The 14,327-nt window shown below is 49.3% G+C and overlaps 1 protein-coding gene across 4 annotated transcripts in view; it reads right to left on the reverse strand.

Annotated features, from left to right (window-relative positions):
- Positions 1 to 14,327, reverse strand: part of SMARCAL1 (SNF2 related chromatin remodeling annealing helicase 1) — a 63,212-nt gene that overhangs the window by 13,680 nt on the left and 35,205 nt on the right. For all 4 annotated transcript variants that reach the window (XM_008259123.4, XM_051848208.2, XM_008259124.4 and 1 more), the window contains exons 10-12: positions 13,445 to 13,585; positions 10,685 to 10,903; positions 3,028 to 3,098 (exon numbers count right to left, since the gene is read on the reverse strand). In XM_008259123.4, the coding sequence (XP_008257345.1) occupies positions 3,028 to 3,098; positions 10,685 to 10,903; positions 13,445 to 13,585 (431 nt within the window). The remainder of the gene's footprint in view (positions 1 to 3,027; positions 3,099 to 10,684; positions 10,904 to 13,444; positions 13,586 to 14,327) is intronic.

Below are 14,327 nucleotides of genomic sequence, written 5' to 3' on the forward strand. Positions count from 1 at the left end.
GGGGCTAAGGAAATTTCTGGAAGCTTAATCTTGAGATGTAAGTAACAATACTGAAGATCTGTGTTATCAATACTGAATCATTCTTTTTCAATTTGCATCTCAAACAGCAGAGCCAACAGTTAAGTCAGTGGTAACTGAATTCTTTTCCAAGGCAAAGGAATAGGATGTGAAAGAAGTCATTTATTTGGTTTGCCTTTAATTCACTTCTTTTCTCTCCCACTGTGCTATTTATGTATATGTATATATTTTTTTCTGAGCTTCCACCTCTTCACCATCAGCCCTGAACGTGAAGGTAGGCAGGCACGCCTAGGGAGCTGTAGGGCGGGGAGGTACCCAGGCAGCAGATCCTTGCCAGGTTCCCCTTGAGTTAGCACCCTGGGGAGGGGTCCTGATCCCAAAGAGGTGAGGCGGCCTGGACAGGTGACTGCTACACCTGAGCAACAGGAAAGTGAGCTCCCCCAGACACAGGAAGCCCCTGCTCAGCATGAGGCTACCCCTGGACACGAGCAGAACAGACGGTCTCTTCCTTAAAGAAGCGCGAGTCTCAGCAGCTTCCTGTGACAGGCAGGGGATGGAAGGCAAGGGAGGACAAGGTGACTGTCCTCTAGATGCCAGAGTTATTTCCAGACAACACCACGACCGACCAGGATTCCAGACTTCAGTTCAACACGTGATGTATGAGCTGTCGTGTTAACAGAACCTACCTTCATTATTCTGAGAGACATAAACTTTGCCCTGATATTAAGTGAAGAAGTTTATTGGTATGGCCTCAAAAAGCCACAAGCCTACAAAGTCAACTCAGTGAGCTCATAAAAACCAGAGGCCCCAGCTGTCCTGAGGCCTCCTTCCTTTCCCCATCTCAGACACAGCTTTACCCGTCCACGCCTTCCTAAGCCACCAGGCTGGACAGAGCTGCCCACCACAATAACCTTGGCCTTTAAATTGAAAGGTGCCCTCAACACAAAAACAAGCAGTACCCTCCTTCCCAAAAAAGGGAAGAAAACCAACCAGCAGAGGAAACTGAGGTCCTTAAGATTTACAATCTAATTTCCACTTGCAAGTTGTGCGACTTGGACATCCAGAGATTTACTCAGTGTTTTGTTTGAAAGACGGGGCCCATATAACTTACTCTCCTGACCGCCCAAAGACGCTGCACACGTGTGGTGAGTTAACAGGTCTGAAAGTTGTCTGGCAACTACAAAGCAAACCATTCATCACAGATTTGCAAAGAAGTATGCACACTGTCTGACCAACGTTTATCTATGAGGTGGCAAAGTGGCTCACACTTCAAACCTCTAAGGGAAAGGGGTGGTTTGGAGCCCAACACCCAAAGAGGAAGGCTTAAACTTAAGGGGCTCTGGGAAAGAACCCAGCACCTCGGCATGGGTTAGTCAGCTGCCCACAAGAAGTGGGTTGGTGGGGCAACTTGGATTCGTCTCTGGGAGCCAAGTTTCTAGGCTGGAGTTGATGGGTCCCATAACAGCACCACAAGGAAAAGGGCTTAAGGCTAGGGGACCTGGGGGCCGAGGGAGGGTCTGGGGCAGGCTGCCCGTGTCTCAGTTCATCCACAGCCAGTCTGGCACAGCTCAACCCGCACGACATCCATTCCCACTGCAGTGTAATCATGCGGCCCATCATCCTGCCAGAGCCTCACAGGAACATTAAACAGTGAGTTAGGCAGTCTGCACGTCAGCCTTCCCACTGCACCGATCCTTGAACATGTGTGGGTTTTCCTTTCTTTAAGAAAGGCGGACAACTGAGGTTTCTTAAGTCAGTGAATAATTCTAGGAATAGAAATGGTTAGCTTTAGTTGACAAGGCGGACACAGCAGGAAGTGTGACCACGGCCACTTGTCGAATCTTAAATATATGTTGACATCTGTCTTCTCATTTAGGTCAACAATGGCTGCAACCTCATGTCTCTGGGGAAGAACACAGCATTCCCATGGGGCAGGGGCAGCTTCTCTCTCTCTCTCTTTTTTTTTTCTTTCTTTTCTTTTTTTTTCTTCATTTATTTGACAGGTAGAGTTACAGACAGTGAGAGAGAGAGAGAGAGAGAGAGAGAGAGAGAAAGGTCCTTCCTCCGCTGGCCCACCCCCCAAATGGCCGCCACAGCTGGCGCCGTGCCAATCCGAAGCCAAGAGCCAGGCACCCCCTCCCAGTCTCCCACGCAGGTGCAGGGACCCAAGTACCTGGGCCAACCTCTACCCCCCACCCCCACCCCCACCCCCAGCCACAGCCACAGCAGAGAGCTGGACTGGAAGAGGAGAAACTGGGACCAGAACCCGGTGCCCACATGGGATGCCGGCACCACAGGCGGAAGATCAACCAAGTGAGCCATGGCACCGGCCCCCTTCTACTTTTTTCCCTGAAGGCAAAGGACCACGGTACTCCTGGCAAGAGAAAAACTCACACCCTCCTTCTAACCAGCAGCAGCTCCAGGCTACGTGGGCTAAGAGAGGGTCTGCTAGGGGTCCCAGGTACATCATCATAGTGACTCTAGCTACAGGCCAATTTACACCTTGTGGGTGGTGAGGCCACAGTGCCCTCCACCTTGGTTTCAAGGGAGCTGTAATTCTTTTTTTTTTTTTTTTTTTTTTGACAGGCAGAGTGGACAGTGAGAGAGAGAGACAGAGAGAAAGGTCTTCCTTTGCCGTTGGTTCACCCTCCAATGGCCACCGCGACCGGTGCGCTGCGGCTAGCGCATCGCGCTGATCCGATGGCAGGAGCCAGGAGCCAGGTGCTTCTCCTGGTCTCCCATGGGGTGCAGGGCCCAAGCACTTGGGCCATCCTCCACTGCACTCCCTGGCCACAGCAGAGAGCTGGCCTGGAAGAGGGGCAACCGGGACAGAATCCGGTGCCCCAACCGGGACTAGAACCTGGTGTGCCGGCGCCGCAAGGTGGAGGATTAGCCTAGTGAGCTGTGGAGCCGGCGGGAGTTGTAATTCTAATCTCTGGTCACAGACAGCAGTAATACCATCCTGGCAGGCTCACGTAGTGGTGAGGTTAACACTTGGTGACTACTTACATGACAGATGGGATTTTAGCTTCAGCTGTTCTGTTGAAGAAGAGAATGAGGGCTTCTTTCTGCTCCCGTTTCTGTTGAAAGAAAAGCCGAGTGTTGTCGGTCCCCACTCTGACAACGCTGGGCTAAGCTGATCCCATTACTGTTACTGTGAGCATCACAAATCCTAACCACCAACTACCACAGTCTTGAGGCCCTGGTCCTAACAACTGACTCTTCTGCTCGCTTTGGCCAGGTCATGGGAACTGCCAGACTCTGCTTCTGTCCTCAGAGTTAGTATTACACGTACTCTGTCCTCACCAAGAACTGGTGTAGAGATGCAAGGAACGGGCTGAAAGGTCTTTGGCAATGTGTTTGGGGTGAACGTGCACACCACAACGATGTGACTGGCTGAAATGCCTTGGCCAAGCACGCCTACTTACTGCAGCCTGCTGACAACTGTGTTTGTCCGGCTTGGTTTTATGCCCCCTCCTTTTCTTTCATTCTTACTTCTTTTTTCTTTTTTGATTTATTTATTTATTTGAAAGGCAGAGTGACACAGAAACAGGGAGAGACAAAAAGAGAAAGAGATCTTCCATCTGTTGGCCACTCCCCAGATGGCCACAACAACCAGGTCAGGCCTAATCTAGGAGCCTGGAACTCCATCCGGGTCTCCCACATGGGTGACAGGGGCCTAAGAATTTAGGACACTTCCTGCTGCTTTCCCAGTGCATCAGCAGAGAGCTAGGTCAGGAGCAGAGCAGCCAGGACCTGAACCGGCATTTAACCTGCTGGGCCACCACACCACCTCCTGCCCTTTCCTTTTCTTCCCACAAGCTACCTAGCCCTCCTTGTTCAAGAGTAACTGAATGAACCGCAACTGACCCTGACGAGTCTCTCTTGTACCATTTCAGAATCATAATTTGTTTCTGGCCTGTCTCCCCCTACGGCAATGTTTTCTTCGTGGCTTGTATCTAAGTTAATCTTAGCCAAGAGTGCTAACACAGACGGTCAACTCGTTTCATAGCGACACACGAGAACATCTACCACCATGCTGGCCTCTCAGAGACGAAGCTTTACTGTCACCCATCGGACAGTGCTGCAGTCTGAATGTCTGCGTCTCACCTGAATCCACACTCTGAGACTGAATCTACAGGGCAGTGGTGCAGGCAGGGGGGTGTCTGGGATGTGACCGGGTCCTAAGAGCAAAGGCTCCACAGATGCATGAAGGGCCCTTGATAAAAGAGGCCTGGGAGCTGGCTGGTTTCCTCTGCCATGTGAGGATGCAGTGGAGGGCCCGTCTCTGAAGCAGAGATTGGCCCTCACCAAACACCGGATCTGTTGGCACCCTGATCTCGGACTCTCCAGGCTCCAGAACCGTGAGCAATCCATTTCCGCCATTTCTAAATTACCCAGCCTGAGGCACTCTGTCACAGCAGCGGGAACAGACTAAGATAGGCAACCGTCTTCTTCATGAGAGTAAGGGTGCAGGGTTGTGAGACAGAGGCTACCGCCACGGCTCTAACGGGACAAAGAAGGGACTCAAAGGTGATAACCCCCATGGCCCTGAAGCCCTGCTTCTGGGTCCTCATAACAGGGAAGCAGCCACAGCCAGACTTGACCTGAACCTAACGACTCATCAGATGGTGGCAAAAGCTGCCTGGGTCAGCTCCTTGGCTTTGAACAGTGCCTTTCTCTAGGCCTTAACAAGATTGGGGGGGGGGGCCGGCGGCACAGGACTCCCTGGGGACACTGATGCTGACCCCATATTTGGGTGGCAGCAGTCCAACCTAACCACTCAGACCTCCTGGGAACTCAGGTGGAAGAGGCGACTCCACAGAGTGTGTCTTAACCCAGCTCACCATGTGATGAGGCTCTGGACACACTCACACAACCTTTTGCTTGTGTGGGACTCTGGCAGGATGTTCCCACGGGACACGGCAGGCTCCCATCTGGTGAGGCCACCACAGCACACACACCCCAGCTGGACCACACCTGTCGTCCTCAACCCACAACTTCACACCTGTGTCCTTGAGACACAGCCCACCCTTGCTACCCACAATCCCTCGCTGCACACTTCCTAGTAGAAAGAGAGAGGCCAACACAGACAGAAGGAGACTCAAGGAAAAGCAGTTTCCGAGCCCCTGGCCCTGGCCCCTCGTCCTGAGTGGACGAGGCTGTGACAAAGAGCTTTTATGACACACGCTGGGTGGAATGGGGGTCTGGGCTGACCCCTTCCAGGGTGATGTGGCAGTTTGTACCCAAACTTCTCAAACATGCCCAGCCGGCAACCTATTTCTTGAAATTTGTCCTCACAATACATCAGATATACACAGATTCAGATGTAAGCTACTTTTCCAGTGTGGTGTGATCTGGAATCACGAGCAATTGAAAAAAATGTAAGGTTCAACTAAAAATGACTGGCAAGACTATGATGCAGTCATGTGAGAAAACACTATATGGCCTTCAAATACTAGATTACAAAAGAACATTTACCGACTTGGAAAAGTCCGCTTTGTAATCGCACCACCTGTTTACTTCCCCATTTCATGTATGTTTGTCGTGATCCCAATTCTACTTTTAAAATGCATATGGGTATCTATAAAGTATTTTAAAGTAAAATATACATACATAGATATTAGAGAGAAATACCCAAATGATATCTGTGAAAATTATGTGATCTAAAAGATGATTCTTCTTAATTAACACTCACACACCACTTATTATGAGCTAGGTGGTACTCTAAGAACTATATGTCCATTTTCTGATTTAATAATTAACACTACTAGGAGGAAGGTATATTTATGCCCATAATATGGATGAGGAAACAGACCAAAAACTCAAGTGATTTTACTTGTCTCACTGCTTGCTACCAAATGGCAGGATCAGAATTGGTAACACTTGTTAGGTGTAGGCTGTGGAGCCAAGCATCTGGGCCTGGACCCCTGATGGTGGGAATTACATGACTTAATACACATAAAGCGCCATGCCTGCACTTGCCTGCACTTAGCAAGTATGCAATAACTATGACTTCTTTGTTTTTCAGATTTTGTTCAATAGACATCTATTCTATTTTTAATGTGGGAAAAAAATCAAGTTTTACCTTAAAAAATAAATAAAAAAACCTCCTCCAAACTCAACAGGCATAATATCACCCATGAATGACCTTATTTCTTTTGCCAGCTACGGTACAGGAAATTTTAAATAACCTGTGTTCTTTGTCCCTGACTCCCTAGACTTTCATTAAATTAGAGCCACTGGAGTTTTCAAATTTACTTCTCTATGTTGGAAAATGGAATGGCCTGTCCAAGGCAAGGGGGAACTGATGTTGCCACCGGGAAGTCTGCACGGGCTCGTTCCATTATGCTGCTCCTGGTCTCGCCAATCAAAACTGGCTGTAGACAAAAGATGACTCCAGGCAGCTGTCCTCAGCCTGTGATCAGGTATCTATTATTTCAGTTGAAAAAAGCTCTCATTAAAAGCCATATTTTATAAATTGGCTGCCTTGCCTTGGTTTCTGAGACTTAAACTTTCTTTTCTTTTTTTTTTTTTAATGTTTTCTCCAGATGGAACGGTGTGAAGGAACAAAGAAATAGTCCATTCTTGACAGGTGGGTCGCAAGGGTTTGGCTGGAGCCAGCAGGACATGCCAAACTGCAGGGGTAAAAAGTGACCATAAGAACCGAGGAGGGGGTCACTCTCCGGGGATTCACAAGGTCTCCTTATTTGACTGAAACCACGATTCCCCATCTCAGCTCTGTCAGCTCAGAATTTCACAGCTGGTGGGGGCTCGGCAGGAATGTCTGTGGTCACTCAGTGCAGCCCCCAGGTGGGACTGGCTCCTCTTCCTGAGCGGCGTGACAGCGATGCTTGTGACCAGATCTGTGGCTTAGAAATGCACCCCCCCCCCAACACACACACACACACACACACACACACACACTCACTCCAGTGGCTTTGAAGGAGAAAGGTTCTGACGGCCCACAGCACACAAACTCGTTTTCTACTTGGATCCTCCATTACAAAAATGAACTTGCAGAACACAAAAGAGCATCAAGTTCTCAAGGACTTATTAGCTAAAAGAATTTAGTGTCTGGCTTCAGCAGTGCACTGAAGATAATCCGCACCAACACAGTTTCTATCTGTCAGGGAGAGATGCTTAATTTTCCTAAGCCTCCAAGGAAACAGACTGCAAGTCGCAAGAGCGGAGCTGAGAAGGGCTCTGGGCGCCGGCCCAGCTGCACTCCTGAAGAATCTCGTTGCAGCTCAGGCTTTGTCTTCATGGGGTGGCGATGGAGCAAAGACGACAATCACACAAACAGCACACACTCCCAGCAACTGGCACTATTGCAGCCCTGCAACAGGTCATGGCTCCCTTCTCTGGGTAAGAAAATAATAACATCCCCAAGAACTTAAGCGATTTCTGCAGCTCCCTGAACACACTGCGAATTTCCATGGCCCATCCTAGTTCATTCCAGACCGTCAACAATAAACGCAGAAATCAAACCTTCAGGCTACATCCGAAATCCTCTTTGGAGAGAGCTATTCACCTAACTTGAAGAACTACACAGCCGCTAGAAGTTCTAAAAATGCTTTCAGGGGCTGGCACTATGACGTAGTAGCTAAGCCACTGTCTGCAATGCCAGCATCTCATGTGAGCTCCAGTGCAGTCCTGGCTGCTGCACTTCTGATTCAGCTCCCTGCTAGTGCACCTGGAAGGCAGTAGAAGATGGCCCAACTTTTTGAGCCCCTGCAACCCACATGGGAGACCCAGAAGAAGCTCCTGGCTTCGGCCTGGTCCACCCCATCCATTGTGGCAACTTGGGGAGTGAACCAGCATGTGGAAGATCTCTCTGTCTCTCCCTCTTCTCTGTAACTCTGCCTTTTAAATAAATAAGTAAATAAATAAATACATCTATAAAAAGGAAAAAAACATGCTTCCAGAGCTTGCCGCACTAAATATAGAACTACTACATGTAGAACTGCTATTTCTCGCCTTTTTCTTTTTGCTGACCACACAATTCACAAGTGCCCCTTAGTCAACTAATGTGACTTTCTTCCTCAGTTCAAATGTACATAGTTGCTTTATCAGTGGTCTACACTGGCTGTTCTCAAGCAGCTTCAGGAGGTGGACAGCATAGACGAGGGGAGTCCCACAGAACAGCAACAGATCTCCTTCCATCTCACACATACAAGGAACAACTTCAACAGCAAAAAACAGAAACAACCACCAGAACCAAAACAAACAAAAATAACCACATAGCATTCCAGGGGCCAGCACCATGGCACCATGGATTTAAGTCACTGCTTGTGTCAGAGTGCCATTTTGAGTCCTGGCTGCTCTGCTTTGGATCCAGTCTGGGAAGGCAGTAGGAGATGGCCCAAGTGCTTGGGCCCCTGCCACCCACGTGGGAGACCTGGATGGAGTACCTGGCTCCTGGCTTCAGTCTGGCCAGATCTGGCTATAATAGCTATTTGGGGAGTGAACTAATGGATAGAAGATTCTCTGTGTTGTTCTGCCTTTCTAACAAATAAATCTTCAAATAACAAAACACTTTATAACCATCCAGGTTTTTATATCTAAAAATAAGGCATGTCTGAATTTTTTCAGTTAACATCATATTTGCTGTACTTGTCCATTGGTTTTCTTGCCTGGTGGCATTTACTAACAGACAAGAGCCAGCAGACATTAGAAGTTTAAGAAAAATTTAAGAGAAAATTGAAAACTGAGAAAAAAATTCCCCATTCCTTCAATTTTTATCCAGAAATCAGAAAAGGCTCACCCAGACTGATTTTAGAGAGCAAGCACCCTGTCTCTGCTCCAGGTTCCACTGAAACCCAATTCTATCCATCCATACCAGTGCTGTGGAGCTGTCTGAAAACCTCGTTGCAAACACTTTGTGTGTGATCGTCTCTTCTGGGCTTTCCAGATTATTACATATAAATGAAACACAAGATGAAAATTGGCCAGGGTATCGGCCATCTTACCCCTGTTTCTTAAAAGTTACCAACTAGTCTTGCTCATCATAAGGTAAAATAACATTAAAAACCTCACACATTCTGTCTCTTGTCAGTCTTATTTATCTTACAATCTCCCAGAAGGCTGAAATGCCATCCCTAGCTAAGTTTTTTATATGGGGTAATATTAAGCCCGGATAATGCTTTATGATAATGTCAAAAAATATCAATGACTGTTATTTTCTTGGCAGTGAAAATTACAAAATTTTATCCCAAGAGGTCAGAAACAGAGCTAGTGTGCATTACTTTACAGTACTTAGTACAGTCTGACACTAAAATGTTTTGAAAGATAAAATAACCATAGTGGGAAAAGCATAAGGGCACAAGACTTGGTTTCAGCCTCAGCTCTACCATGGAGCTATAAGACTTCAGGCAAATCATAATTTCTGTGAGCCTCAGTTTCCCTCTCTGTGAAATGGAGGTGTCAACTAGAAATGGCTGCAATAAGGATTCAAAAGGTTTCCGGGGCCAGCACTGTGGTGTAGCGGATAAAGTCACCATCTGCAATGCCAGCATCCTGTATGGGTGCCGGTTTGAGTCCTGGCTGCTCCAATTCTGATCCAGCTCTGCTATGGCCTGGAAAAGCAGTAGAGGATGGCCCAAGTCCTTGGGTCCCTGTATCCGCGTGGGAGACCCAGAAGAAGCGCCTGGCTTCAGATCGACCGAGCTCTGGCCATTGCGGCCATCTGGGAAGTGAACCAGGGGATGGAAGACCTCTTTCTCTGTGCCCCTGCTTCTCTGTAACTCTGCATTTCAAATCAATAAGTAAATCTTTAAAAACCAAAAAAGGTTTAGAAGGTTTGAGGGCAGGAGGGAGGGAAGGATGGCAAGTATCACCATGTTCCTAAATCTGTACATATGACATACATGAAATTTGCATCTTTTAAATAACAATTTTTTTAAAAAAAGGTCTAAAACTTTGTTTTAAATGTCCACTTGTTATTTTTGACTTATGTAAATAACATGGCATGATTAGAGGGTTAATAAATGTATCAAACAGGAGCTGGCGCTGTGGCGCAGTGGGTTAAAGCCCTGGCCTGAAGCACCAGCATTCCATATGGGCGCCAGTTCCAGTCCTGGCTGCTCCTCTTCTGATCCAGCTCTCTGCTATGGCCTGGGAAAGCAGTAGATGACCCAAGTCCTTGGGCCCCTGCATCCATGTGGGAGACCCAGAGGAAGCACCTGGCTCCTGGCTTTGGATCGGCACAGCTCCAGCCATCTGTGGAGTGAACCAATGGAAGGAAGACCTTTCTCTCTGTCTTTACCTCTCTCTGTAACTCTGTCTTTCAAATAAATAAAATAAATCTTTAAAAAATAAATAAATAAATGTATCAAACACATGTAGGACTAACTGGCTAGGGAATTCTCAATGTATACCAAACATTGCAATTTCTTTTGCGGGATCACAATACACAACACCACCCTGCTGCCGTGCTGGGGCTCCCTGCATGACCACTCATCAGCACTGCTCTGGACAAGCACAGCACCCCAGATCAAAGGGTTCTGAAAGGAAGCGGGCAGGCTGGGGTAGAACGGGCCTGGTGCTGTTGCCCCAGGAACTGGGAAAAGCTACGGAAGGGCGAGTTTCAGTGACCTGGGTCACTGCCGCAGGGCCCCTCACAGCAAGGACACCTGTACGCACGGCCACTTCACGCAGGACTCACGGTTTTGCTGGTGGTGGTCATTTCCTTGGCTGCGGCGTCCAGGGCAGCCCTGGCCCTGGCGCTGATCCGTCCTGGGACGATGACCACCATCTTGCGCTGCTTGGCGGGCAGCTGGGAGAGGACGTCGGCCTTGAGGCGGCGCAGCATGACCGCCTCCTCCAGCAGCAGCTTCAGCTCCGCCAGGTTGGAGGAGCCGGAGTAATCCCAGCCCCAAGGCTGCTGCAGGGAACAGAGACGCAGCCCCGTTACCACTCTCGCGGGGGCTCTTCTCACACCCACCCCTGGCTTTGTTCATAGGATCCGAGTGACCCTGCGAGAATACACGGCCCCCAAGGAGGACAAATGACAAGCAGAAGGGACGAGGGGAGGAAAGAAAGTCAGGAATAGAGCGGGGGAAAAAACGCAAAACCACAGCACCACTTATCCTAGCATTCCACAGTCTGGGCCGCAGCCCTCCAAGGGCACACGTTGAAAGGCGAGCAACATGGTGTCTATTTTATTAAAAAACAAAACCCTCAGCTTGTCAGACTTCTCCTGGATGCCGGATACAGGACTGAATCTTCCCTAGGGTATATAGAGTGCACTGCACAGCGTGATACATAATGCCAGGAGCAGCTTGATCTGATGAGATTTACAGGGGATTTCACAGACCGGTCCCTCAATGTGGACCACACCAGCATAGCCAGGTGTGATGTGACAAACTCAACTGCAGTGTTGCTGCTGGTGGTGATGGCTGCTGGGGTCGGCTGATAATCCCCTGCGGCAGGGCGTGGGCATCCTTCGCAAACACGGCGGCCTCACTGAGCAGCTGATGGGAGGCGGCGAGCTCAGAGGCAGGTTCCCTGCCACATGGCCAGAGAACTCGCCACCTGGGGCAAGTAAAAGCCCTGTCCTTTCCCACCTGTGTCTCACTGGACACAGGCCTGGTTTCCAGGGCCTTGCAGAAGCCCAGGGGCCCAGCACATCTGCTGCTGCGCACTCCCAGCAGCTCTCTCCTCCTGCCTCACCCCCGAGGGCAGGGCTGGGCCTGCTCATTCTGGATGGCGGGAGGGCCTGACACACTCCTGGGGACAGGGATGGCGTCCTTCAGACCTTTGCTGAATTGACAGTAGAAGGAGATGGTCAGGGGTGGAGAAAGAGGATGCCCCAGTGCTGTGTCTTTCTGACAAGTCCCCTGAAACCGACTGGACGCTCTCCACAGTGCCCTCAGCCAGCCATGGGGCCGGGCTGCACACGAGCTCAGCCAGGGGTGCCTTCTTCGGCAGCCTCTCTCGATGCATGGGGCTGGCGAAAATTCTGCTAAAAAGCAGCCTCAACTTATGGGCTGCATTATATAAAAACCATGCTGGGAACAAGTAGACATGATAATTAATTTGCATATCATGCGCCTATGGTCTAGAATTGTCACCTCTTAGCCTTGTATGTTAAAAACTGTCATACCAAAGGTTTTAAACTGGATGTCAGAAATAACAGCAATTCAAGAAGCTCTGATTAAAAATGTATCATGCACCGGGCGCTGGGCTAGGTGGGAGGAAGGCTATGAAGCTGAGGCGGCATGGTTTGCATCTGTTTTCGGAGGTAACTGTTGGGCTGGGGCGGTAAGAAGGAAAGCAAAGAATTCAAGATGGTGCCCTGGTTTCTGGGTGGGAGACTACTCGGGGGAGACGGCGGTTGGGGACTGAAAGCTCAATATGGGGAGCACTAAAGGCAGTGAATTCAGTCTTCAGCCCCTTCCCTCACTGGCTGAGGTCCCAGGCACCAAGGATGAGACGATCCTTTTCCTGAAGTGGATCATTTGCAAATAGGAGAGAGGTACAAACCCCACATGAAGAGCTCTGACGCACCACGACAATGACAATGACATTCGATCAATCTGATCCGCACTGATTCATGGGAAAGAGAATTTCCTATCTGATTTCAGAACTGTACAGCTTTCAAATACATTAAACAATTGAGAAACCGCCCATGCCTCAAACTCCAGCTAAAAATGATTTGCAATTAACTTTGCTAAGCACTGCAATTTGTAAATACCGTGTTTGAATGTTAGTGGATAATTTTAAAGTACTTGAAAAGTGTTTTCTTTCTTTTAAAAAAGTACTTAAACAATAAGGCAGACAATCTTGGTGACATCATGAACTTGCCCAGAAGCGAGGCTGTGCAGGTTGCAGGCACCATGTGCACGCTGACAACCCGTGGGCACGCCTGGCTCTGGGATTGGTGCTTGTGAGCAGGGGCTACCTGAAGGCAACACAATGGGGCCACCCAGATCTCGCTCCCCAAGCCTCTGCTTTCTCTTTGCCTGCACAGAGATGGTTTCTTCCTCCTCTAATTCCTCCCTTGCCAAGCAAACCTCACTCACTGCATCTACGATCTCCCTCCACCAAGGGCTCAGCTGCACCCCTGGCTTACCCCAGAGCCCTTCTCGCGGGATAGCAGCTGGACTTTGCTTCTGGAGCTGGGACCTTGGGAGGGAGTGCCAGCTCTGGGAGCTAAGCACACCCAGCATTAGCCACCAGTCTCTTTCCTGGAATCACTGCAAACTGAGGTGGGGCCGTGGGGAGATGGGAAGGAAGGTGCATCAATTTCCTCTTACCCTTGAGATCTCCTGGGCCAGAGCTGGGGGCAAAACCAGAACTGATCTTGGCCCATTTCTCCAGCCAGTATCCTTTTGATAACACCATGGCCAAAGCAGCAGCAGAGAGCAGTGTCAAAACCAGGGGGAGGATGGGTGGGCGAGGGAAGAAGGAAAAGAATAAATACCCGCTTGGCATCACAATAGCGAAGTCCAAAGGCATGAAACTGAGGGAAGAAGGTCGGCTTGACTGCAATTATCTGCGTATAGAGCTCCGCGGGCCGGGACATGGCTGGTGTGCCCGACAGCAGGATCACCCTCTTGGCCACCTAGAAGATAAACAGCCATAGGTGCTGTGAACACTAGGAGGGACACAGGGGGCAAACTCAGAATGTCCCCATGCGGGAGGAGCTGGAGGCCCCCAGGAAGAGCAAAATCCCCTGGAATCCAGGCTACTGACCACCTTGCACTTGCCTGGACACTCTCATTGCTGGCACTTCTCAAATTTAACCATGTCAGAACCAAGGGCAGACCAAATTCCCAAGACGCTGGAGGCCGTCCTTGCTCCAGAGCTCGCTGTGGCTCTCCACACACAGATCAGAGAAAAAACCTTGCTTGTGGCGAGAACCTATGGTTTGGCGCTGCCGATGCAGGCGGTTAAAAGCCATCTCCTTTTCTCCAAGTCCTTCCCAGCTGCCTTCATAGCACCCTGTGCCAGTCTCGACCCTAGCACATAAGATGTGCCATTAAATTCTATCTTTTCTGGCTCCCCCACAAAATCAGGGGGATCAAGGACTGGGCTGTGTTCACCTTTGATTTCCTCTCTGTAGCACTTGCATCCTGGAATAATAATCAATAAATGTTCACTGTAAGCTGAAAATAATTCAGGGAAGATGGGGTAAACTCAAAGAACATGGATTGGAACAGGAAGTAGGAGGGAGAAAGCAACAGGCGTGAACTTCCTGCAGCATGGATTTCCGACATCCCAGTTAAACTCACTAGCAGACAGTGACATGTAGGAGCAGCCCACTCACTCGCCCAGGAGGAAGGGGCCAGGACTGCCTATGTATA

This window comes from Oryctolagus cuniculus, chromosome 3 (assembly GCF_964237555.1).
Source record: "Oryctolagus cuniculus chromosome 3, mOryCun1.1, whole genome shotgun sequence".
Lineage (NCBI taxonomy): Eukaryota > Metazoa > Chordata > Mammalia > Lagomorpha > Leporidae > Oryctolagus > Oryctolagus cuniculus.